The sequence below is a fragment of the Chiloscyllium plagiosum genome, chromosome 33, assembly GCF_004010195.1.
Source record: "Chiloscyllium plagiosum isolate BGI_BamShark_2017 chromosome 33, ASM401019v2, whole genome shotgun sequence".
Lineage (NCBI taxonomy): Eukaryota > Metazoa > Chordata > Chondrichthyes > Orectolobiformes > Hemiscylliidae > Chiloscyllium > Chiloscyllium plagiosum.
This window is the reverse complement of record NC_057742.1, coordinates 30,668,050-30,693,420: the sequence shown is the minus strand read 5'-3', so window position 1 is coordinate 30,693,420 and position 25,371 is coordinate 30,668,050. Positions and strand designations below refer to the sequence as shown.

General features: G+C 36.8%; 1 protein-coding gene across 6 annotated transcripts in view; it reads right to left on the bottom strand.

Annotated features, from left to right (window-relative positions):
- gpatch8 (G patch domain containing 8) overlaps positions 1-25,371 on the bottom strand; it is a 204,435-nt gene that overhangs the window by 90,174 nt on the left and 88,890 nt on the right. For 5 of the 6 annotated variants that reach the window (XM_043675226.1, XM_043675229.1, XM_043675230.1 and 2 more), the window contains 2 exons: positions 7,364-7,431; positions 3,310-3,396 (listed from right to left, as the gene is read on the bottom strand). In XM_043675226.1, coding sequence (XP_043531161.1) covers positions 3,310-3,396; positions 7,364-7,431 — 155 coding nt within the window. Of the gene's footprint in view, positions 1-3,309; positions 3,397-7,363; positions 7,432-10,781; positions 10,817-25,371 lie in introns of those variants that run through there. The other variant, XM_043675232.1, reaches the window with a different exon arrangement.

Below are 25,371 nucleotides of genomic sequence, written 5' to 3'. Positions count from 1 at the left end.
GGGTGGTTGGGTTGGTTGGTTCGGGTGTCCCAGAGGTGTTCTCTGAAACGTTCCGCAAGTAGGCGGCCTGTCTCCCCAATATAGAGGAGGCCACATCGGGTGCAGCGGATGCAATAGATGATGTGTGTGGAGGTGCAGGTGAATTTGTGGCGGATATGGAAGTGTCCCTTGGGGCCTTGGAGGGAAGTAAGGGGGGATGTGGATCAGAGGTGGCCACAAAAGACGTTGAGTGCTGAGGTAGACTATTTAAAAGATCTAACTCAGTTCTCTGGGACTTCATCCTTTTTTTGTTAAGTATAGATGCTTTAGTTCACACTCCTCAAAATCCATCATCACATATTCACCATTGATCCATAGCGCTTTCATGCCAACTTTAAGCCTATTCGTGGCCATTCCCACACTCTTTGCCCGTACATGCTCAATACCAACTCATCCAGCCTACCCAATGGACAGACCTCAGGAGCCACATTTAGATTAAATAATGATCTAAATATTCATTAAACCCTCCATTTTAACAAATAATTTCAAACATACAAATCCTGCAAATGTGAAATGCTTCACAAAAAAATCTATGTTCATAACCCCACATACTGATTCCTTCTAAATATCTGAGCTGTCAATCCAACTGAGAATCTATAGCCTCCAAGTGTGATATTGTCATATTATGCGAAGTAGACAAATGTTAATAATGCTGTAATGATCGTGAAATAATTCCAAAGGCTGATATCCTGTCACCAAGTCACCCTTTGTTTACAAGTGGAAAGTCCTTGACACTGTTCAGCTTTCTCAAAATGAACAAGATATCTGACACTCTTGTTGGTGTCTCTCATTCGGGGCTCTCTGATTGGGGCTGTTAATCTGGTCCAGTTAGGGAACTCATTCTCTGAAGTCTACCTAGCTGACCTCATTACAATCGCTATAGATGGCATTTGAAACTCCTAGAAGAGGCTTTATTTTCAACTCTCTCATGCATGGGTAGTTTTGTTTTTAATGTATACATTTAAATAACATGATAGTTCCACAAAGCTATCCATCTACAAGAACATTTACAATCCCTCTGAAAGCTTGTAACCGCCCACACTGCTGGATAGGGCCCAAGCTACAGTGAAAATGGGGCCTATATGAACTCCACACTGAATTCAAATAGCCTCCTGAGTTTTGCTTTTTCAAATCTGCAACACGTTCCTTCCCTGTCACCCACCAGAGATTCTTCAGTATACAATCTACTGTAACAACATATGCAACAGATGCACGGAACATCACCACTTTTTTTTTTGTTAATTCAGTTGCAACATGTGGGCATCGCTGACTGGCCAGCATTTATTGCCTGTGCCTAGTTACCCTTCAGAAGGTGGTGACGAGCTGCCTTTTTGAACTGCTGCAGTCCACGTGCTGTGGATTAACTCAATGCCATTAGGAAAGAAATTCCATGATTTTGACTTAGCAGTGAAGGGACAGTGATATATTTCCAAATCAGGAGAGTGAGTAGCAAGGAGGGGAACGTGAAGGTGGAGGTGTTCCCATGTAATTGCTGCCTTTGTCCTTTGGACAGAAGTGATCGTGGGTTTGAAAGGTGCTATCTGAGGATCTTTGGTGAATTTCTGCAGTGCTTTTTGTAGCTAGTAGACACTGCTGTTACTGAGTGTCAGTGGTGGTGGGAATGTATGCTTCTGGATGTGATGCGAATTTATCTTGATTGGTGACAAATTTCTTGAGTCTTGTTGGAACTTCACTAATCCAGGCAAGTGGGAAGTACTCTATCATATTCCTGACCTGTGCCTTTTAAATGGTGGACAGGCTTTCGGGATTCAGGTGGGGAGTTACTCACCACACTATTCCTAGCCTCTGACCTGCACTTGTAGCCACTGTATTAATATTATGGCCATAGCCAGGCCTAGATATCATCCACATCTTGTTGCATTTGAACACAGACTGCTTCAATATCTGAGGAATTGTGAATGGTGCTGAACATTGTGCAATTATCAGCAAATATCCCCACTTCTGACCTGCAAGTTCCCTGCCAAGACACTCACCATCCTAACTTGGATTTTGCCATTCCTTTCCTGTGTCAAAATTCTAGAATTCACTCCTTAAAGTGTTGTGGATGTATCTATACCACATGGATAGCAGCAGTTCCAAGACAGTACTCACCACCATCAATAAATGCAGATGTAGCCAGTGCTACCCATTTCCCTTGAAAGAATAAATAACAGTTGAAAACTAATAGCACAGCCAATTCATTTCTCCAAACTCCAGAGGGGTAGAGAAATCAAATGAATAGTCATCATTTTCAGATCCAAAACTAACTCCTAAAGCTGCAGCATTTATTACCCAGGGTAGCAGTGCATGAGAATACTATCACTTCTAAGTTCCTCATCAAATCACAACTTGAACCTGTATTAGCTATCATTACCAATTTCTCAAGGGCAATGAGTGCTGGTTAGACCTCACATATTCTGAATGAATTAAAAATAAATCGTTGGGCCAAAACTCTGCAGCTCCTTATTTAACAGCACTGTGGTAGACCCTTAAACATAAAGACTGATGGTAGTCAGAAACATTGCTGACTCACAATTTCTCAAGAGCAACTAAGGAGTAAGAATTTTTCTTGCCAACAAACCCCACATTCCAACATTGAAAACAAGATGATTTCACTATTTTTATGTTTAGCCAAATAATATCAAGAACCCGAGAGGCTGAAAGCTCTGGAGGCCTATTTTAAGAAACAGCTCTCCTCCTGTACATTCTGTGTCTGTACGCTTCTCTCCATTTCACTTGATGGAAGGAGCAGTGCTCTGAGAGCTTGTGATTTTAAATAAACCTGTTGGATTATAACCCAGTGTCATGTGACTTCTAACTTTAATTTAAGAAACTATTTTTCTCCAATGGCTCAAATCAGAAAATCAAAACATAATTTCTAAACTCACTTTTAGAATAAAAGGAAACTTCAAACGTCTTACATTGCAGATCCAAACAATCCAAAAAACAGGAATATTAGGTAATTATAGAGCCATTTTCCAGGAGTGTAGTACTGAGAAATTAACTTCGGCATTTCAAATATCAATAAAATCAAAAACTATTTTATTTCAAAAACCGAACAGAACTGATAAAAACAACACATATCCTGAAAGGATAGAAGACAATTGGAAAGCAACTGAAAGGACAATATATTTATTGTCTTTTCCAATTTGTCCTTTTTTCTACCATATACACATTACTAACTCATTTTAAATTTATGAAATTGAGAATAGACTAAGGAGACACGGGAACTTCAGCAGTGCAGATAATCTGAAAATGTCTGCTTATTACCTTATATTTTTGCCGGAGTTCTTCCGTGTCCTGCTTCTCTACTTCCATAACACGACGCCGTTCTGTTGCATCATCTGCATAATCAAGCTATGACAAGGGAAAAATGCATTGGTTGTAGTCCTTGCTTCATTGTAACATATGTTTACATTCTAATAAAGTCAATACTCAAAAATAAAATGAAACCCTCCATTCATACAATAAAAATGGAGTGAAACAGAATTCAGAGATAATCTGACCTTATCCAAATGTTGTAAAGCATTCCTTACTGCAATTTAAATTAGCTTTTCCTTCACATGAAAAAGGCTGATACATTTTCACATGTAAATTTAGTTAGGGTTTGAAACAAACCAACTAGTTTCAAAGTCCATTGAGTATATGAACATCTAACTAATCTTTTGTATTCTTTACACATCTCTATTTCACTCTGAATGCATTTCCTGTCAGATGTGCAACGACTAAATTTGGAGAGCAAATATTGATACTTCTCTACTACACATTCCTGAGATGGATGGTAGTGTAATACAAATTGGGAAATACACAAAATCAGCTTTGGACATTACATACTTCTTCCAGAAGCATTCAATTCATGATCTTGCCTAGAATCAAGGATGTTAAAAACAGTCACAGAAGATAGGCAATCCTGAAACTTGACTTAAATCACTTACTTGTTCAACACTAACTGCCTAATCTTGAAAAGGTTATTTTTGTCTAAGGTTTCCCATATCAATCTGTCAAGAACGTGTTCAAATATTTCAATAGCTCATACTATATACAAGTTCAAGATAACTGACAAGGATGAAATTTGAATAATTAACAATTTCAGAGGATTGAATTTATGAGCTGAATTTGTATTGAGTTGCTTGTGAATCTTAATATACCTGACATAGTACGGGTGAAGACAGCATGAAAATGCAATTCACATTTCAAAGAGAATTGTGAAGGATGCTTTACAAGGCAGATACATTAGGCATCACAGAGGAAGGAAGAGAATGGCAAAAATTATGGGCAGGATGCAGACTAAAAGCAAAACTGAAATATGGGAGTTTTAAAATGCATTCTGAAATACAGGGAAAAGAGATGGTTTCAAGGCAGAAGGAACTAGGCATTGTGTTTTGCAGAACAGGAACACTGTGACTAACTTTTCTTCCTTTTCTTAAAATAATATTCTTTAAAAAATACACCTTAAATTTTCATGATGATATCAGTATTTATCATCCACTACGTGCATCGTGTTAGATAAAATAAGACCACATAGAAATCTAAAATCAATTTTACAAGACATTTTAATTTCCATAACTGATCAATTAAATAGCCAGTGTAAAAGAATCATATCAATTCAGGAAATGTACCAATGCTTTCACTGTGCCTAAATTATACGGTAATTGGTACCTCATAGTATTGTTGCTAGACTATTAATCCAGAAACCTAGGTAATGTCTGGCACCTCGGTTTAATCTCACCATGGCAGATAATGCAATCTGAATTCAATAAACATCTGAAATTAAGATTCTAATGATGACTATGAAAGCACTGCCAATCGTCAAAAAAAACGATGTGGTTGACTGATGTCCTTCAGAGAAGGAAATTGCTTTCCTTACTTGGTCTGGTCCACGTTTGACTCCAGACCCACAGCAACTTGGTTCAATCTTAACTGCCTTCTGGGCAATTAGGGAATGGGCAACAAAGCCTCTCCTCGCCAGTGATGCCACATCCCATGACTAAATTTTAAAAATTGAAAAAATATTTTCACTTCCTAATAAAAGTTAATTTTACAGGGTATCTTTTTGTCATCACTTGACAAGTTTAGTATTTAACGAGGTAAAAACAATGACTGCAGATGCTGGAAACCAGATTCTGGATCAGTGGTGCTGGAAGAGCACAGCAATTCAGGCAGCATCCGACGAGCAGCAAAATCGACGTTTCGGGCAAAAGCCCTTCATCAGGAATAAAGGCAGAGAGCCTGAAGCGTGGAGAGATAAGCTAGAGGAGGGTGGGGGTGGGGAGAAAGTAGCATAGAGTACAATAGGTGAGTGGAGGAGGAGATGAAGGTATTTAAATCTAGCCACAGCTGACTTTTGGTCTGCAACGACAAGGATTCACTTATCAGACTTTAATGAAGTCAAGTCTCTGGTTTACCTTTACTTGTTGGGCTGTGATGGTTTGCAGTCATACCACTAGATGGAGTTGCACACTACGGAGTCATTATTAAAATTCTAACTCTTGATAGGTTGTCAAAATTAATCAGTATCAGCAGCTGCAGCAGTCAATTTAATATTGACTAAGGGGGGATGTTATTCTACATAAATGTCTCCTACGCTCTTGATAAACTATAGGTCTTTTCAACCATTTATTTAAATAATAAATGTGTAATATGGTTGAATTTAGAATACAGATGTAAAGTACAAATATAAAATCCAATACCAGGGTCCTGTGCTTAAACAAAGAAAACTACAATAGGATGAGGGAAGTGTTAGCTAAAGTAGACTGGAAGCAAAGACTTTATGGTGGGACAGTTGACAAACAGTGCTCAGCAAAAGTACATACCAGTGAAATGGGCAGAATGTAGGAAAAGGGGTAATCTTCCCTGGGTGTGTAAGGAAATAAGGGAGGCTATCAAATTGAAAGAGAGAGCTGATAAAGTGGCTAAGGTAGCGGGAAACTGGAAGATTGGGAAAGTTTTAAAATTCAACAGAAAACTATAAAAAGTGTTATAAATAAAAGTATGCTAGATTATGAGAATAAACTAGTTCAGAATATAAAGAAAGATATCAAAGGTTGTTATAAAAACATAAAACGAAAAAGAGTGGCTAAACATTTTTATTTTACTCAGCAAGCAAACCTCCATCCAGAACCTCAATCTGAGCTACAAATCTTCTCAAGACTTGCTAAAGTAAACATTGGTCCTTTAGAGGATGAGAAGGGGGATTTTGTAATGGAATATGTGGAACTGGCTGAAGCAGTTAAGAAGTATTTTTTGTTGGTCTTCACAGTGGAAGAGACAAAGAACATGCCAGCAATTGACAGAGAGACGAAGGTAGGTGAGGACCCAGAAACAATCATTATCACACATGAGGTAGTGTTGCACACACTAATAGTGCTAAGGGTAGGGAAGTCCTATCCTGGTCCTGATGGAATGCATCCCAGGGTACTTAAAGAGATGGCAGGAGAAATATCAAATGCACTTGTGGTAATTTTTCAAAATTCACTGGACTCTGGAGCAGTTCCAGCAGATTGTAAAAAGCAAATGTGACTTCACTGTTTTTAAAAATAAAAGAGGCAGACAGTATCAAGCCACTGTGATTTTATGATGATGTCTATCACTCTCTTTCAATAACTATTAATAGCTGGCATTAGCAAATAGACAATACTAGCTTTGAAACATGAATCAAAATTCTTGAAATTAGATAATAACTTACAAAAGTCAAATCATTTGTCAAATTTCAAGTTTCCTTCAACATTAGCTTTCCCCTCAGTTGCAGAGTCTAGACGACAGGTGGCAAGCAATTTCCTAACCACATTTTAAAATACTTGTTTATCATTTCCTTCACTTTAAGCACTTTTCCTTTTGAGCATTAATTTCCATTGCCTCAAGGTGCCAAAATTTAATAAAGGCAGCTATAAATCTAATTAATCCTTAATGACCTTAAGTTCATATCAAGATGTTCTTTCAAAAAAAAAAATTTTGGAAAGGATTATAAAAACATTTAACAGGTCATTGTACATTTGTAGAAAGAAAACAGATGCCAATATTTCACATGTGAACCTTTCTTTAGGAGGGTTCTGACAGAAAACCTCTACTTGAATTTTAACTTGTCTGTTCCTTGCAGAGGTGGAGATTCCAGCATTTATTGCTTTGTTTGATATAAAAACAGAAAATTTTTAATGAAGGCTTCAGGAACTGAATTACCTACTCCTGTTTCTAATGTTATTTAAGTGTTTATATGTTCCATACAAATACTAAAATGGGAATTCTGACATTTATATCAACACACATTACAGGATTAAAATGGTTGAATAGCCATTGTTTGCTGTTATTTCAAGTTTTACAATCTTACCTCCATTTCCATACGGCCCATGCCCATGACATCATACTTGACAATAATAGGAATGGGATCGGTCCTCCCTAAAATAGGAAAACAAGACAATTGCAGCAATTACAGTGGCATTTAAATATAAGTACTTGCTCAGAGGGTCTGGTGGGTAAAGATCTTGCCTTGAGGTGCAAAGGCCAGACACTACAGTGAACCAAACAGAAGCCATTCTCACAGCTTAGAGTTTAATCAGCACTCATTGCAAGTACTTCCTAATGTTAGCAAAGATTAGACAATGTGCAGGTATAATGTCTGCGGAGAAGAATCTACTTTATCATGTCATAATGTGCCATGCTAAAAACAGAGGTTGCAAATGCATCAGATAGTTAATATTTCATAAATGTAGAAATGGTACAGCCTGATTTAACTTGTTAAACAAGAACAAAGGAAAACATCTGATTTTTTTTTAAATGTAGATTTAGTTGATGTTTCAGCCAAGGATTTATGTTTATCTTTTCTCGAAGCAGCAAAACACATCCCTAGTTGATATTATTTTTAAGTGTACACTGTTTTTGAGGGGTCAGTAGAAGAGAGGAGAAAAGGAAGATGGGAAGCAGCAAGATCTGTAAACACAAGCTGTATTCTTGCAAAGATTTGATACAACCTGGAGAAGCTGGAATAGCTGTTAATTTACAACAGATCTGTTTTGGTGGATGTGGTAGGGTGTTACGATTGAATCACCAAGATAGGTGCTAACTTAACAGAAAGTCGGTATAATTTTAAGTTCACATGGATAAGATTGCTAGCCCACAAAGATAAATGTATTAACAGAATAATTTTTTTTAGCAGTGAATGATTCCAGTTTTGCTCTTTTCATGAGACTGCACAGGGATTAAATTCAAATTTTGTTGATGTGGATCTTCGAAGTTGGATTCAATATATTTGATAGTCTTTTTGCCTGACATTTAGCAAACCATATTTGAAGTCCTAATTTTCTCAAGGAGTTTGGGAAATGAAGCAGAATTTTGTCTGCCTATCATTTAAAAGTAAATACACTCATATTTTACTAGGTTAATTAGTTCAAAAATACACTTTGATCCAAACCTGTACAGTATGTACATTATATAGAATGTACAGAAATCCTAGGGGACCTATGTCATAGTGATAAGGTCCCTAACTCTGAGGCAGAATGCCATGGTTCATGTCCAAACTGCTGAGGAGTGTGATAACTTGTGTGAACAGGTTGATTCAAAACATCTATGCTTAAATTTGTGGTTAGCTACTACCATTTCCACCACTAGAGGCTGCACTTTATACACATTTGAGAAGTTGGGTTTAGAAAATATTGAACACATATTCTCTCTGCATTAGAATTAGAATCCCTACAGTATGGAAACAGGCCCTTCAGCCCAACAAGCCCACATCGACCCTCCGAAGAGCAACCCACCCAGACCCATTCCCTGCCATATTACACGACATTTACCCCATTAGATTTACCCATCTAATGCGTAGCCACTGTGTTCTCTGCTCAGCGACCAGTGTGCTGATGTGGATTACACCATTGACTTCTGGTTCCAGAACATCAGAGATCAACACAGAAGATTAAAAAAATGTTAGAAGGCACACTGCTGCAGGATGTGTGTGGCAGCACTAAGGGGGTCACGTCACAACATTACAGAATTCATTAACAGGAAGAGTTTTTTTGGATTAATATTCAGATGATCTATGATCACCATTACAACTTCCAAGAGGACAGCAGCCGTGACTCCTACGCATTCTCTTGTACCTGGATGTGTTTAAGTTCCAGGTGCCTTACGAGGCGAGTAACTCAAGATAAAGGCTGATGTGGAGATACTGGTATTGGACTGCAATGGGAAATGTTTAAAATCACCCAACACCAGGTTACCCACTGTGATCATGGCTTATGACACCATTGTGCAAATCCTGGACTGTTATAAAATGTTGATACAATGATGCCAATAATTCGACTAGGGCAGAGGTAGAGCTACTGGCTCTCAGTCAAGAGGCAATACATTTATCATGGGTGACTTTAATATTGCTGTATTTTGGGGATGTCAAGTTGGTAGAAATAACTACAAGAAAGAGTTCACAGAATGTGTTCAGTTTCCTAGAACAATTTGGGCAGCATGCTGGCTCAGTGGCTAGCACTGCTGCCCCACAGCACCAACAAACTGGGCCTGACCCCCCCACCCCGCATCCACGCGGGTGTCCTCCTGGGGTTTCCTCCCACAGTCCAAAGGCTTGCAGGTCAGGTTAACCAGTCATGCCAAACCGCCCACAGTGCAGTGAAAGGTGCATTAGTCAGGGGTATATACAGGGTAGGGGAATGGGTCCGGGCGGGTCACTCTCTGGAAGATTGGTGTAGACCTGCAGGACCAAAGGGCCCACTTCCACACTGCAGGGAATCTATCCAACCAACCAGAGATTAGGCTATTTTAGATATAGTAATATGTAATGAGGCAGACTTTCAAGGCCAAACATGCCCAAGTGTTATTCCAGCAATTGAGAATGTAGCAGTTATCAAATTTCAGATTGAATATAATTAATTTATCAACAAAGTAATGATAATTTTCCTGTCACTACTGAAATACTTGCCAATTTTAGGTCACACTAAGGAGTCTAAGCTGTGAAAAGAACTTCTTGCAAAGTAAAGTAAACTTTCAACAATACTAATCAAACTATGTTTTAGAGTCATACAAATCTTTAATCCACTCAACCAGCCAAACAAAGCAAATGGGACAGCCTAGCACTTTACTACCACATATCTATGTCAGAAGTACACAATCAGCAGCTGTTTGCTGAGCAGCGACACAACAAACTACTTACCTTAGATGCTCAACAACTTGAGAAAAATACAAGATGGTTTCTAAACAGCAAACTGATATAATTTGGTTTGCAGGACTTTTCAAACAATTGTTAAGCACAATTTAATCAGCCTTACGTATTTAGGTGCAAGCCAATTCACCAAAATAACATATTGCACACTGCGTGCAGATACAGAATTATGTATTTGGTGCATTGTGAAGGGACTCAGACTAAATGGATGTATAGATTAAAATAATATTTCTCAAACAATTATTTGTAGCACGGGTGAAAAGTTTTGTATTTATATCGTTATTTGCATTAGCAAGTGTAAGTACCCAGTAAATGGGTAAAATCAACTCTTGGACAATACAAGTTGATACTGATTGGATTAGAATTATTAAGAAACACAAAACAACAGTCTCTTCTCAGCATTTATTCCCTAATGGACAACAATTAACACTGAAGACAGATGCATTTTAAATAATTTTACTAAGAAAAAAAGGTAATGAATATCAAGCAGCAGAATGAATGCTAAACAGAGAAGGAAAAGAAGCCTTTCATTTTGGTGCACTGATGACAAAGAGGGATAGTAATTCAGTCTGAAAAAAAAAATTACCACGGCTAAGTTTACCATCACCACAATATCTCCGTGATCAAAATGCTGTAAAATAGAAATACCATTTGTTAGGTGGGAATAGTGAAGAAACAAAAGAGGACAGTAAAAAGTATTAGTGAAGACAGGAACAGCTTCAGCTTGGCATACAGTCCATGACCCAATCCTATCACTGTTTTCCTGCCCCATAATTCCATTTCCCTTTTTGACAGTATATAGGGAGGTAATACAGATTTTCATCTTCCGTTTTTAAGTACACGTTCACTCCATTTTTGCTATTTGAAGGATTCAAGGTGTAATATATTTCACAGAACCTGTGAATTGTATAAATCCAAGCAGAGCACATAATTGATCATCAAATTGATAATTTGATAAGATATAAAAATAATGTGTTTGTGGCCAAAGTGTAATACTGCACTCGAACTTCAGAACCAGATAACTCTGGACCAGATGTTAGTGTTGTAGCCTTCAACTTTGAAAGCAAACATTGTTCTCATTTAAAAGAAAACCATAGTTATTTTTGATATTATCCTGTAATCATGAATTGGAAAAGTCTGCTTGGCCAATGATTTGCACAAAATTATTCCAAATCATTAAAAAAGTAACTAAAGTTTGTTAAATAAACTTTTCAGAGTTGATTCTCAGTTCCATATTTTTAATCATTGCCTGCTTCAAAAGTAATCTATCCTGTAATTGCATTTCTACTGTGTTTTATGAAATATCTTTCCTTGGTTACAGTTGAGTGATACTGAGAGTTTAACTTCTACTCGTGGCAGCATGCAGTTTCAAACAATATTTCCTCCATTTTATAAAATAACTCATTCATAATCTCAGCTGTTAACCAATAACTATAATTATACTTTGGTAACTTTTAGGATTTACTTTTTGCTATCTTTATCCACAATGAAAATTTTCAGTTGATTTCGCTCACTTTTATTCAACTGTAGCAAGAGTATCTGAAACAATGTGTTATCTCTTCCAAACTAGTATACCCTTTGGTCTGAAATTTTTGTGCTATGATCCCTGAAAAGCAAGGGGTGACTATAAGATGCAATCTTTGAAAAAATTACATCTTTTTTAGGCCAATAATCATGGGTTGACTTTCATGCAAAGTATACACTATATATTGAACATAACATTTAAAGTAACTATTTAACATTGTTAAACATTCCAAGGTATTTGAGAGGAACAATATCATACAAAATATTAAGTCACATAGGGAGGTGTTAGACCAAACGTTTGTTCAAAGAAAAATCTTTAAGGAACCTTCTTAAAAGAAAGGGAAGTCCCACCAACTCTAGAGATGTGTAATAACATCTCTGAACAGGTTAATTAGATAAGTAGGGAGAAGAAAGGAAAGAGCAATAAACACATTTGGGGGTGAAATTCTGGAGCTAAGGAATGAGTACCAATAGCTGTGCACCCCCAATTTTAATTGGTCAGTGGTGAAGGTTAAAGGAGGGAGGTAATGGAGTTGGGCAGGAGAAAATTGATAGCGAAGATGAGAATTTTACAATTGAGGCTTGTGATGTGGGGTGGCAGGCAGAAGATTGATGAGTGAACTGGATTTCAGAGATATAAGACAGGCAGATTTTAAGTTTGTAATGGGTGTAAGATGAAAGGCTGGCTGCAAGTACATTGGAATGTTGTAAAAATAAGGAAAGCTTAATGAGAGCTTCAACAGCAGATTGGCCGGTACCAAACAGGGTAGACTATATTAAAATGAAGAAAGTAGGCAGTCTTCTTCATGGCACATCACCTTGAGGTTAAATATAGTATCAACCTTTAAACAGTTTGGGTCAATGGATAAAGTGGTCAGGAAACAACTACCAAGTTACATCTTACTTATGGATTTCATTATAGTACTTATAGTTAAATATGATGATGCACATTTGCCCTAAATCTTCTGAGAAATTAACAACAAGGTTAAAGTGCACACCTTTATTACTATACATACAGACAATACGTTTGAGAAGGAGATACTCAGTGGTTTACAAATCGTCATAAATTGCTGGATAATTTAGGGTCTTTTTAATAAAGAAGAGAAATCCTGAAATGTAACTCAATGTCCCAGGTCTGGCAAGGGAACAACTAAAACTGTGGAGCCTTATTCTCACAGGATGCACATTGTCCCTAGGCTTGTAAAACAAAGCATTTTTTTCCCTAATTTTTTCCTGCAATTTTCTCCCTCAATTCAATTTTATTTTTGTACTGCATATTTTTCTTTTTGTAAAGAATTTGACACAAATTCACTCCATTTCCTTCTGTCATTCCAACTTTCAATTCTTAAATTGCATTGGTTGAGGAGTTACATTGCGTCATTGTTGGCCGGAGGTCCCTTTGACCTTACGCTTCCAATAATTTGCAAGGCAAAGATTTTTTAAGCTTAAAGGCAACAAAAAAGATCTTTAAGAACAAAGGCACACTTTGCCATGCCCACTACCAACAAACTCAGTGCTGATGTCTTACTAAATCACCACAGTTAAACTGTGAAACAGAATATTCTCTAGTGGTCAAAATGAAACTGCAATCTTAAAATGGGCTAGGATCTCACCATGAAATCTACAAAATCTCAGGTAATGTCTTGGTGTAGGAAAACTTAAGATGCAATAATGCTTGTAGATTACAATCCTCCCTTCTGAAGCATCAGTAATTGGATTACTGTCTATATTTTGAATTATCATTTTGCATCAACATATCTAAAGAGCTTTGGAAAACGATGCACGAGATGCAAAGTTATGGACAGAAACCCATTTAATTATAGACACATGTATTTAATGTACAGTAAAATGCAAGATGCATTCAGACCAAGGGCAAGGGATAACTATTTCTATAAACTATACAACCAGATATTAATGAATAGCGTTAATTCTTAATCAGTGTGTACCCAAGGGAGTGTATACAAGCAAGAGAGAAATGTGGAAAATTACTGAACACTGCTGTATTTATTTTCCTGATGTTCAGCCATTTTAATATTTTGGTGCTGGGAGTGTGCGCAGGTAAAAGTCAATAAAGGAAGATATTCATTCACTTTTGCTTTTTGCTATTCAGTACTGCACATGCACGATGTATGGACAGCGAAACAGAACAAATAGAAACTTCTGATAAACTAAACAAAGCAAACATAGGACATGAATTGAAAAAGTTAGGTGACAACTATTACACCAATGTGGATTTTAGTGCCTGACGTACAACTATGAAGCATCAAGAGTTCAACAATTTGTTAAAAAGTATTAATTGTACTCCTGACTTTAAGAAACATAATGAAGGCAATACAACGTTTGTTATTTTTGAACACCAATCAACATATTATGTACATTTAAACTGACATGCTATTATTGCCCTTAGCAAATGCAAAACTGTACATTAAAAATAAATTTGCATAATTGCTCTTTTAGACTGAATAGGCAAAACAGTTGGACATTCTCCAAATACTCAGTTTGGAATTGAACATCTAAAACAAAAGTAAGTTGATGGAGGCTTTCATTTCATGCAAGATGCCTTTTTTTAATTAGAGAAAATGAAAACAAATTCACCCTAAAGTCTCAAGCCCTATTAATAGCACTTTTGTACAGCATGATGAGGGGACTAAATTCACACAAGTTGCACAACTGTCAAGGGAACAGACACAAAGGCTATGGGAAGAGGTAGGGCCATTACAGAATTCAGGGTTGCTAGTTTCTACCAAAAGGTTGAAAAATTCTTCAAGGATGCGAGTGGCAGACATAAATAGTGATATCCTTGCCATGGTTGTGGGCTCTGATTAGTTGTTGTCTAGATTAGAGTGGTGCTGGAAAAGCACGGCAGGTCAGGCAGCATCCGAGACCAGACAAATTGACGTTTCGGGCAAAAGCCCTTCATCAGGAATGGTTAGTTGATTTGTTGTTTAGTTTGATTAGTTGTTGTTGTGGACTTCTTCAGAGAAGCCCCTTTAAGAAGGTTGGCATGCTCAGTGATAATGTAGAAACATTTATAGCTAACTTTCATTTCAGACATGTGACAATCACAGTTTATGTGAAATATACAGTTTTACAACTGAAATAAAAATCATAGCTTCCTGGTATTACAAAACAAGATCCAAAAACTTGTGAAATAAGGTTCAAGTAGTTAAAAATTAATATTCTCATTGAACATTTTGAATGCTGAAAACTACAGATAGACAGGATAAGTGAAGATTTGTATGCTTGCCTTTATTGGTCAGTGCATTGAGTATAGGAGTTGGGAGGTCATGTTGTGGCTATAGAGGACATTGGTTAGGACACTTTTGGAATACTGCAAGCAATTCTGGCCTCCCAGAAGGATGTGGTGAAACTTGAAAGGATTCAGAAAAGATTTACAAGGATGTTGCCAGGGTTGGAGAATTTGAGCTAAAGGTAGAGGCTAAATAGACTGGAGCTATTTTCCCTGGAGTGTCGGAGGCTAAGGGGTGACCTGATAAAGGTTTATAAAATTACGAGGGGCATGTATATGGTCAAAACTAAAGGCCTTTTCCCTGGGTTGGGGGGCGGGAGTGGGAATTGGAGGGTGTCCAAAACTGGACGCCATAGGTTTAAGATGAGAGGGCAAAGATATAAAAGGGACCTAAAGGGCAACTTTTTCAAAGAGAGAATGGTGTGTTAATGGAATAAGCTGACAGAAGTAGTGGTAGAGGCTGGTACAATTACAAAATTTAAAAGACATTTGGATGGGAATATGAATAGGAAGGGTTTAGAGGAATATGGGCCAAATGCTAGCAAATGGGACGAGGTTTATTTAGGATATCTGGCTGGCATGGACGAGTTAAACTGAAGGGTCTATCTCCATGCTGTGTCACTATGACTCTAATGAGAACTATATGAAAGTGAAACACTTCTTTGTCAAGTGGAAAAGGTGGTTTTAGCCTCAAAATAACAGATGCTTTGATTACAAAACAAGCTTTCAATTGTAGAATATATGGCATAGAGGTTAGTTTTCTTTTACTGAAACAACTTACTATGCATTGAATTAAGATATGCCTTTTTCTCAGGAAATTATTTTAAAAGCATAGTTGATCGAATATTCTGATGGTATCTAATACCAAAGAAATTGTTAAAAATGCCAGGAAGTATTACTGATTTCTGAAATATTACTACTTGTCCCACTAACGAGAAATCGAGAACCACCTTTTTCACATGGTTCCTAAAGTTGAAGAAAAGGTAAAGTTCAGCAAAGAATTAAAAACATGCTTCAAGTCTTCCTTCCTTGTCTTCACCCTCAGAGTTTATAGCCCATAAAGGAATTTTAAAATAATGAATTTCATGACTCAAAATATGCCAAGGTAATAATTGTTTAAAAGTTATAGAAAATAAGTTGATTATTTAATTGTACTTCCAAACAAACCTTTAAATTGTCGCTTTTCTGACAGACATCTTTTTCAAATTAAGCAATTAACTACAGCTCAAAAAGTTTAAAAACAAATTTTTCCTCAGGAATGTACATTTAGAGACTTTTTTCATTAAGTCCATGGCAAAACACCTTTATCCACACACAAATAAGTTAACTACAAAATGCATAGTGCTGTCTTCTGTGTACAAAACAATCTATAAATGTTTAATGTGGAAAATCTAGCATAAAATAAAACCTGAGTATATGGAGATGCTACCTAATAAGATATATTTCTCTTTACAGCAAGTTGCAAAACCTCCCTCCACAAGCTACAGTTGTGGATTAAGGGTGATAGTATGCAAACACAAGATCACTAATAAAAGCTTTGTACATTTTGAAGTTGATGTGGAGTGCTTACTATTAAAAGCCTTTAGTGATAACAGGATAATCTTTGCTTTTGTCTGGCAAACTATAACTTCAATCTCCAACACTTTTAATTTTGCACATTGCCAATTGATTAGAAACGTACAAAGTCATCAATAACCTTTGATATTATTTTGATCAAAGAGAAACGAAATGTGTAACTGCTAATATTTGGTAAATTTCTTGGTGGTTCAGGATGTAAATACTGTAAAAAGAAGACAAAATGTTGAAGTTTTTCATCTTGCATTCATCAGGATGAGAACACAACACATGGACTTGACAAGAGGGAAAACTTATTTGCAAAAATGGTGCTGATTGGTTGGGCCACCATTGGAAATGCACAAATATCAATCTTAGATCTCAAACAAGGCAGATTGATTCTGAACAGTTGGGGTATTGCCAAAGGAATGCAGAAATTAACAGACCTATGATGCTCTTTGTTGTCCATGGAAACCGATGCAATGTTCAAACTCTTTTTACATTAATTTTGCACATTGCCAATTGATTAGAAACTTACAAAGTCATCAATAACCTTTGATATTATTTTGATCAAAGAGAAACAAAATGTGTAACTGGTAATATTTGGTAAATTTCTTGGTGGTTCAGAATGTAAATACTGTAAAAAGAAGACAAAATGTTGAAGCTTTTCATCTTGCATTCATCAGGATGAGAACACAACACATGGACTTGACAAGAGGGAAAACTTATTTGCAAAAATGGTGCTGATTGGTTGGGCCGCCATTGGAAATGCACAAATATCAATCTTAGATCTCAAACAAGGCAGACTGATTCAGAACAGTTGGGGTATTGCCAAAGGAATGCAGAAATTAACAGACCTATGATGCTCTTTGTTGTCCATGGAAACCGATGCAATGTTCAAACTCTTTTTACCTTCATAAAACGAATCTTGTTTTAATATATATAGCCTCTAGCTTATGCAATTGCAATGATGTGACTCCATCCTACACAGAAAAATTCACTGAGTTTGAACTTCTTTACTAGCAGATACTTCATCACAAATCAACATTCGACAAGGCCGTGAAAGCAAGTTCAGAAGATGTAGCACATGGTTATTGTGGAATGCTCATCAACTGGACAGATTTTCACCTGTAATACAAATGGCTGTTGAGTGCATAATTTCAAGGAAAACTCAAATCTTCATATGTTAACCCAAAGGAACTAGGGAGTTGGACTCAACAAATATGCTGTACTCAAAAGATTCCAAGTTTATATCTGTAGGACCTGCTACTGCACATTTTTCACAGCCAACTCAGTAAGTTGCAGAACCACTTGTTGAACCGATAAAATGTGGTAACCTGTTTAAAGATATACTATTTTTAAAAAATCCCTTCATGTATGGGCTACCCAAGGCACACAAAACACAAAAGGAATTGCTGGAAAAACTCAGCAGGTCTGGCAGCAACTGTGGGGGAGCAAAGCACAATCAACGTTTCGAGTCCAGTGACCTTTCTTCAGAACTTCTCCACAGATGCTGTTAGGCCTGCCAAGTTTTTTCAGCAATTTAATGCTTTTCTATCTAATTTCCGGCTTCTGCAGGTTTTTTTGTTTAAACATGTAAAAGCAATGTTGCTTTTTATCTATCAAGTTCTGTACAACAAAAATCAGCTGAATAGTTGAGTAAGCCATTTAAACTCACTTTTAAATGAGTTTCACATATTCACTTTTCAGAAACTATACAAGACAAAGAACAGCAATAACATGTCCATGTGCTCTTTCAACATGCGTAGCTTGACTAGATGCCATTCATGGAAGCCATTAACTATTGTACTATGTCATTAGACTATGGCAATGTAGATGTGCTAACACTTTTTGAATTAGCTAATCAAACTCATGAACTTAGCAACCCAAAGAACTGTGTTCAATTTCAATTAAAGCATGGGCGCTGAAATAGATGGTGTTGCCATGAATCTCCTTATGTCTGCACTCTGCCAGCATCTTTGTTGGCTGTCATGAAAAGCATACCTTTGATGGATTGACTACTAACAGTCTATACTTTGCGTATTTCTATTACAAAATTCAGGATGTAAATCAACAGCTTTTTTTTAAAACAGTTTATTAAAATCCATCCAGCACTCATATTTACCATAGAAATAGAACAATCTTTCCTCAATTTAGTGAAAAGTCTGCCAGTGGTTTCTCTACTACCATCTGCCAAAAGCTTATGATTTACTGAACGATTTATGCATTTGGATTCCTATTCTACAAGATCAATCACATTGGAAAGCTCATTAATCTAACCAACCTCTTCTGAGATGTTACTACACACGTTTGGAGAAGGTGGGATGTGAACCAAGGCCTCCTTGCTCAAGGAACACTACCATGATGCCAACATAACTCATGTTTGCTTATTGTGGAAGCCTGATGCAGAGAAAAGGTGCATCAGAGCTATCTAGCTATCCTGTTCAAACTATCACTATATATTGCGAAAGCTCATAAAAGGGCATATATCTATCAATTTTGGCCTAAATGATGGTCAGTATACCTTAGATTATTCTGAAACAGGAAGGTGTAAAAAAATTTGAACAAATTGGTGAAACCAGGTGAAGCTTGTAGTTTCACACCGCTACTTTACATCAATCAAGAGTGATTTAATTCTATCGTGTATGAGATATTTTGCCCACAAGACACTAATAATGTGATATCTGAAGAAGGGCTTCAGATATCCTGAAGAAGGGCTTATGCCCGAAACGTCGATTCTCCTTCTCCTTTGTTGATGCCTGACTTGCTGCGCTTTTCCAGCAACACATTTTTAAGCTCTGATCTCCAGCATCTGCAGTCCTCACTTTCTACTAATAATGTGATATACAAGCTTGGTTTTGCCAGGTATATAGGCCATACGTCCTAATGATTGGCAAATCTAATCAAGCAACACATTCCATTGATCGCTCACTGTTATTAACATGCCAATCATGCTTAACCAGCTTAGTTTGCAAGCCTCAGAACAGTAAATCCACCATTAGTTTCCAATATCAGAATCACATCTATTAATTAAATAATCTGGACTGTGAAACCAATTTACCAGTAAGACTCACGAGATTCATTTGTGTATGTGAGAAGCTACATATATTAACAGACCAGACTCTGTTTTATGTAGACAAAAGGAATTGATTGAATACATTTTTCATTGTAAAACAAGTAGTCATGGAGATGGCCAATCTTTGCTGCATTTCCAAGGCAAAAACTCTAACCAATAATAAGTCTACGTGTTTGATCTGAGAACTGAGACAGTTAAATGTTTTTGTGCCTTTCTATGCCTACAATGGCCAAACCAATTAGCATTCTCTTCTTATGCTGCATAAATTACTGTCCCTTTTGTCGAGTCTGTCTCCTGTATCTTTGTCCTAACGTGAACAAGACACTAATGTGAACAACTCCTTTACCAATGTTTAATATTTGGTTTTGACTTTGCAAATTGCAGCCAAAAACTGTCCTGTCAGACAATGTGTGGAAACACATCATAGTCCAATTAATTATTCATTGCGCAATTAGCTCCCAAACTGTACATGAAATTGTAGAAATGTAATGTCAGATGCACCAACTTATCCTCACTTCAATTATTACAATTATTACTTCATCTAAGCTGAAAGACAGCAGCGACTGTACTTTGGACTCCACGGCAGTATCAATGTGGGTACACTAATATTCAATTCGTGAAGTGTTGTAGATTTCCAATTTTCCTTGCCAATAGAAAACTTCACCTTTACCTTTAGTGAAACTCCAGTTAAAATCAGCATTGGGATTCAAACTCTCAATAAATCCTGTTGAAAATTCAGCACAAGAATTCTGTGGCAAATCCTGTCGCATTATTAAGCGAAGTCCATTTTTAAATAAGATGAGCCAGGAAGTAGCCAATTAAAATTTTTATGGTAAAGGATTTGGTTAAAGTACCAAATTGAAGCACTCGCATCTGCATTTTTCTGACAATCTTCTACATAGTAATACAATTAACTAGTATTTATTTCGGCAAATTTTCTGTGTATATGTGCTTGTTTTCTTTTTTAACTGTGCTGAAATTTTACATGTCATAGGTATTTTTAACAAAAATAACTGAGAGGAAGAACAATTTTCACTGTATGCTCTTGTAACAGGTGAGTAATACTTAGAGTGAAAGGGTACTTAACAGAAGTAAAAAGGAATTAAATGTTTTAAGCACTTTATAATAAAATTAGGTTTTCCAATGTATCTCCAGTCAGGCTCGAAAGGAGTTAACAGAAATAATGCACATTAAAATTCCTTTATAACTAAACAATACATTTTCCACTTCATGTTGTCAGCTTGCCAATTTTTAAATCTCCCCTACAAAGACAAAAATTAAAATGGACTGTTTTGTTTTAGTGAACAGTATAGATCATTAGGATAAATGAATTTATAAAGGAACCAAGTAAAGGCAATGAATGCATTTCATTTTCATATCACACTGCAATGGGCCTGATGCTTCACCATATAAATTACTTTTGAATAGCAAATTATTATAATGAAACTCTACACTCCTTGGCTAATTCTGAGAATGCTCCAGATGTTTCCTAGATAACATAGGAATAGAAGTGTTTAAAACCATAACTGATGATCATTAATAAATATTTAAAAATCAGAAATCAGTTTTTTTTTAAAAGTAAAGAAAGCATTCACCCTCATGCCAGATCACAAACTGGAATTTTCAAATTGACAAATGATCTCATTATATAAAATTGTGCCGTTTGAGCACAGCCTTACTATTGTAATCAATAGTAAAACAATATCAAATCCTCTTGGCAATGCTTTTCCTTTCGCACATGACAGTTTCATAAGTTCCAACAACTGAAATCAACAAGGAAAACTGTCCGATACCTTGAACTCCAACAACTTAATGAGCAAAAGCATCGTTACACTGTACCACTTGAGATGTTTTATCCTTCTCTGTGCTACACTAGCTGACCAGTTTTGCTCAAAGCAATGGTGAGGGCTTAAGTCCAGAGTTAGACAGGATTTCTCAAAAAGAAATGTCACCACCCCATGACTCTTAATGAATTTTGCAGATATTGAATCAGGACAGTACTATGTAGACTATGATGACTTACCAAAGGTTTGCAGACGTTCACTGCCTAGATTTTTAAATAAGGAACGGACATGTGGCTGGAGGTACTAGATAGACTTCCCCATAGCCAGTAACACTTACCCTCCTTAACAAGGTAAAGGGAATACTCTTTAAAAGCAGTTTAATGCTTGCCGAGGTTGAGCACCACAAAGCATTTATTACAGCATAAAGGCAGTACGGGCCTTGGAATACTCAAAGGAACTAAGCAAATTAATAATGACATTTGATTTAGCACCCTCAGTCATATACAGAATGCACATTTATTCATTCTAACTGTTGGGTAATTAGCAAATTTAGGTGAGGGTATCAAATAGAAGGGGGTGGTTAGCTTAGTTACTGAAGATTAACATGTGGATCAAACTAACACCAACTGCACAGAATTCTGACTGAAATAAAGTGAGTATAGCCTCCTTATCCTAACTGTAGAATACGATAGCCTTAGTCCTTGGTTTGACATGGTTCGACAAATAATCAAAGAACTTGCCTTCAAGCAGAGAAATCAAGAAGTGATAGCAAATAAGACTACAGTTTGCCTTGACATTCTTGGGCCACAAAGCCAAAGCAGAGAAGGGTAATAAATAAACAGGGTTTTCCATGCAGGGTTCTGTACAATAACCCGAGTCAAAAAGCCTGCAAATTTACCATACATGAACACTTTATTCACTCTTACCTGTGAGACAGAAGGTTGTATTCAAATCTCAATGTGTAAACTCAATCCCATAACGTTACACTGGAACCCCAGGACTAAGGGAATGCAATACTGTCAGGGTAATGTTAAATCAAGGCCCAAAATACGCACTGATACAATTATGTTGAGGTTAAGCATTAAATCATTAAGAGAAATTATATGAAATCAAATCTACATAATTGGAACTTAGAAGATTAAAATGGTGATGTAACTGAAAATTTCAAGCTACTAAGTGGAACAGATGGAGGTCAATAGACTGACACCATTTCCACCATTTGGGCTGCCTGGTATTTGGAACTAAAGTCTAAAAATTCTGCAGTTTCAAAACATTTCCACGTACAATAACTTGCAAAATTTGGAACTCTCTGCCACAAAGTACAGTTGATAAGAGCATATGAAACAGCAGGAGTGGACAATATGACCTCTCAAACCTACGTGTTCCTTCATTACAATCATGGTCAATTTTCTGCCTCCACTCTACCTGTACTCCTAAGGTTTAGGTTGGTACAGTAAGTGAGCAGAGGCACTAACTTAAAAAATGAAATAAATTCGTTAATTAAACACGATAAGTATGGCAGGATGCCAAGCACTTCAATAAATGCCTAAATCTGGAAGAGCATTGACTCAGTCAATAAACTGGAGGTTGAGCTACAGAGACTACCATGTGTCAGGGAGGCAGAAAGTTACATGTCACTTTGTTCCAGAAAGCAGTCTCACTCTTTAGGATAGATCTACTAATTAGGTTGGTCATCGGGGCAGGGGAAGTGACTGCAAGCAAGAAAGGTATGGGGATTGAAAATGGAGATGTGGAGGACTTATAGACCTTACAAATTGACAACTGATGTGAGGTTCTTCCAGTTTGTATGGATGAGAACAGCAGTTGGAGGGGTGGGTGACAAAACTAACCATGACAAATTAGTCCATGAAACCACTTAAGCAGTGGAAATAAATAGGAATATAGTGGTAGTTGGGGACAGCATAGTCAGGTCCTGGAAGGCAATACTACAATCAGCTAGTTAGACAACTTCTGCAAACAAAATCCAGAAGGTTGCATTGCCCATTTAAATTGGAATATCTCACTGATGCTGGAGCGGAGCTTGCAGTTGTGAGTGGGTGGATGGAATCCAGTTGCTGTGATCCATGTAGATACCAATCACATTGCTAGGACGAGGACTAAGGCTATACTTAGGGAGAATGATAAGCTAGGATCTAAATTAAAAGACAAAACCACACAGGTAATAATTTCTACAGTATTATCCGAGCCATGCATAAATTGGTAAAGAGTAAACAAGAACATAATGTGTAAAGAGTAAGATTTTAAGGTATATTAAGAGTTTAATATGTGGCTCAAAATCGGTAATGGGTAGAATGGTTTTTAAATTTGACAAGCATTGATACCAGTACTGGGAAAAGTGGCAGTTGCACTGTTGGAATGGACTCCACCTGAACCAGTTTTGGTAGCAATAGCCTGGCAAGACGCATGACTAGCACAGTAGAGAGCTTTAAACTAATTAGTAAGTGGGGAGGGATCACATGAGAAGAACGGTTATAATTCAAGGAAAAGAATAAGGCAATAGAGCAAAGTAGCAATAAAAAGGTACAAATAAAGTAAGGTAGCAATAAAGCAACAAGGTGGCAAGAAAGAGACAATGGAAAAATAGGCCAAGACTTCACTAAGTAGTACACCAATAGGGCCAGAGCTTCCAAAAAAAAGTTCAAAGACAGAATTAAAGGTTCTGCATTTGTGCAACATTCATAACAAAAAAAGATGAATTAGCAGCACAAATAGAAAAAAAAAATACTTATTGGCCATTACAGAGACTGAGCATTTTTTAAAATTCATTCGTGGACCATGGGCATCACTGACTAGCATTTATTGCCTATCATTGATTGCTACAAGGTGACAACAGCCAAGAAGCTATATTCAAGAACACCTGAAATTTCAGTCGAACCAAAAACGAAAAAAAGGTGTTGGTGTCATTGTTAATTACAATAACATTAGTCCACAAATGACATTGGCCTTAACTCTAATTATGATATAGAATCAACATGGATAGTGATAATAAATAACAAAGGTATGAAGTCATTTCTGGGAGTGGTGCATAGGTATAGGAACAGTAACTACACTGCAGCATGCAGTACATGGGAAGACATAATGGGTGCTTGTAAGAAAGTTAATGGAAAAATCATGGATGGTTTTAATATACACACATACTATTGAAAGTGGATTGGCAAATGTAACCTGGAAGAGTTTGTTTGGCTCAACTTCCGAAGGCAACAGTTTAGGAATTATCACATCCAGTACAGCCTGATCTCTGGTTATGTGCACTCAGAAAGGATTAATTAATGAATTCATAACAAAGGAGCCTCGAGGTAGAAATGACCATGAATCTAAGACCTGTGTATTAAAGGCATGGAGACAAAGTTGGTTAAATTGAAGTGGGAACAATGTTAAAGACAAGGACTGTAGAAATGGCATGGCAGACATTTAAAGAAGTATTTCATAACATTCAGTAAAGATGGAAAAGAAATGTGGGAAAAGTAAGTATGATTTGTGGCTAAGTAAGAAAGTGAAGGATGGAACAATGTTAAAGACAAGGACTGTAGAAATGGCATGGCAGACATTTAAAGAAGTATTTCATAACATTCAGTAAAGATGGAAAAAAAATGTGGGAAAAGTAAGTATGATTTGTGGCTAAGTAAGAAAGTGAAGGATAATATCAAATTCAAAGGAAAAACATACAACTGTGAAAATCAGTTGTAGGTGAGAAGATGGGTGAAAAGATTGGACAGAATTTACAGTATTAAATAAAAACTAACAAAGATTGACTAAAAAATGGGGAAAATAGAGTTTGAAAAAAGCTTGCAAGAAATGCAAAACGTGTTTGCAAGTATTTAAAAATGAAAAGAGTAACACAAGGTGAGCACTGGTCTTCTCAAGAGAGTCTAACGAATTAATAATGCGAAAGGGGAGGAGGGAGAGGGAGAAGGAGAGAGGGGGAGATGGTGAGGAAGGGGTGACGGTGAGGAGAGTGGATAGAGGG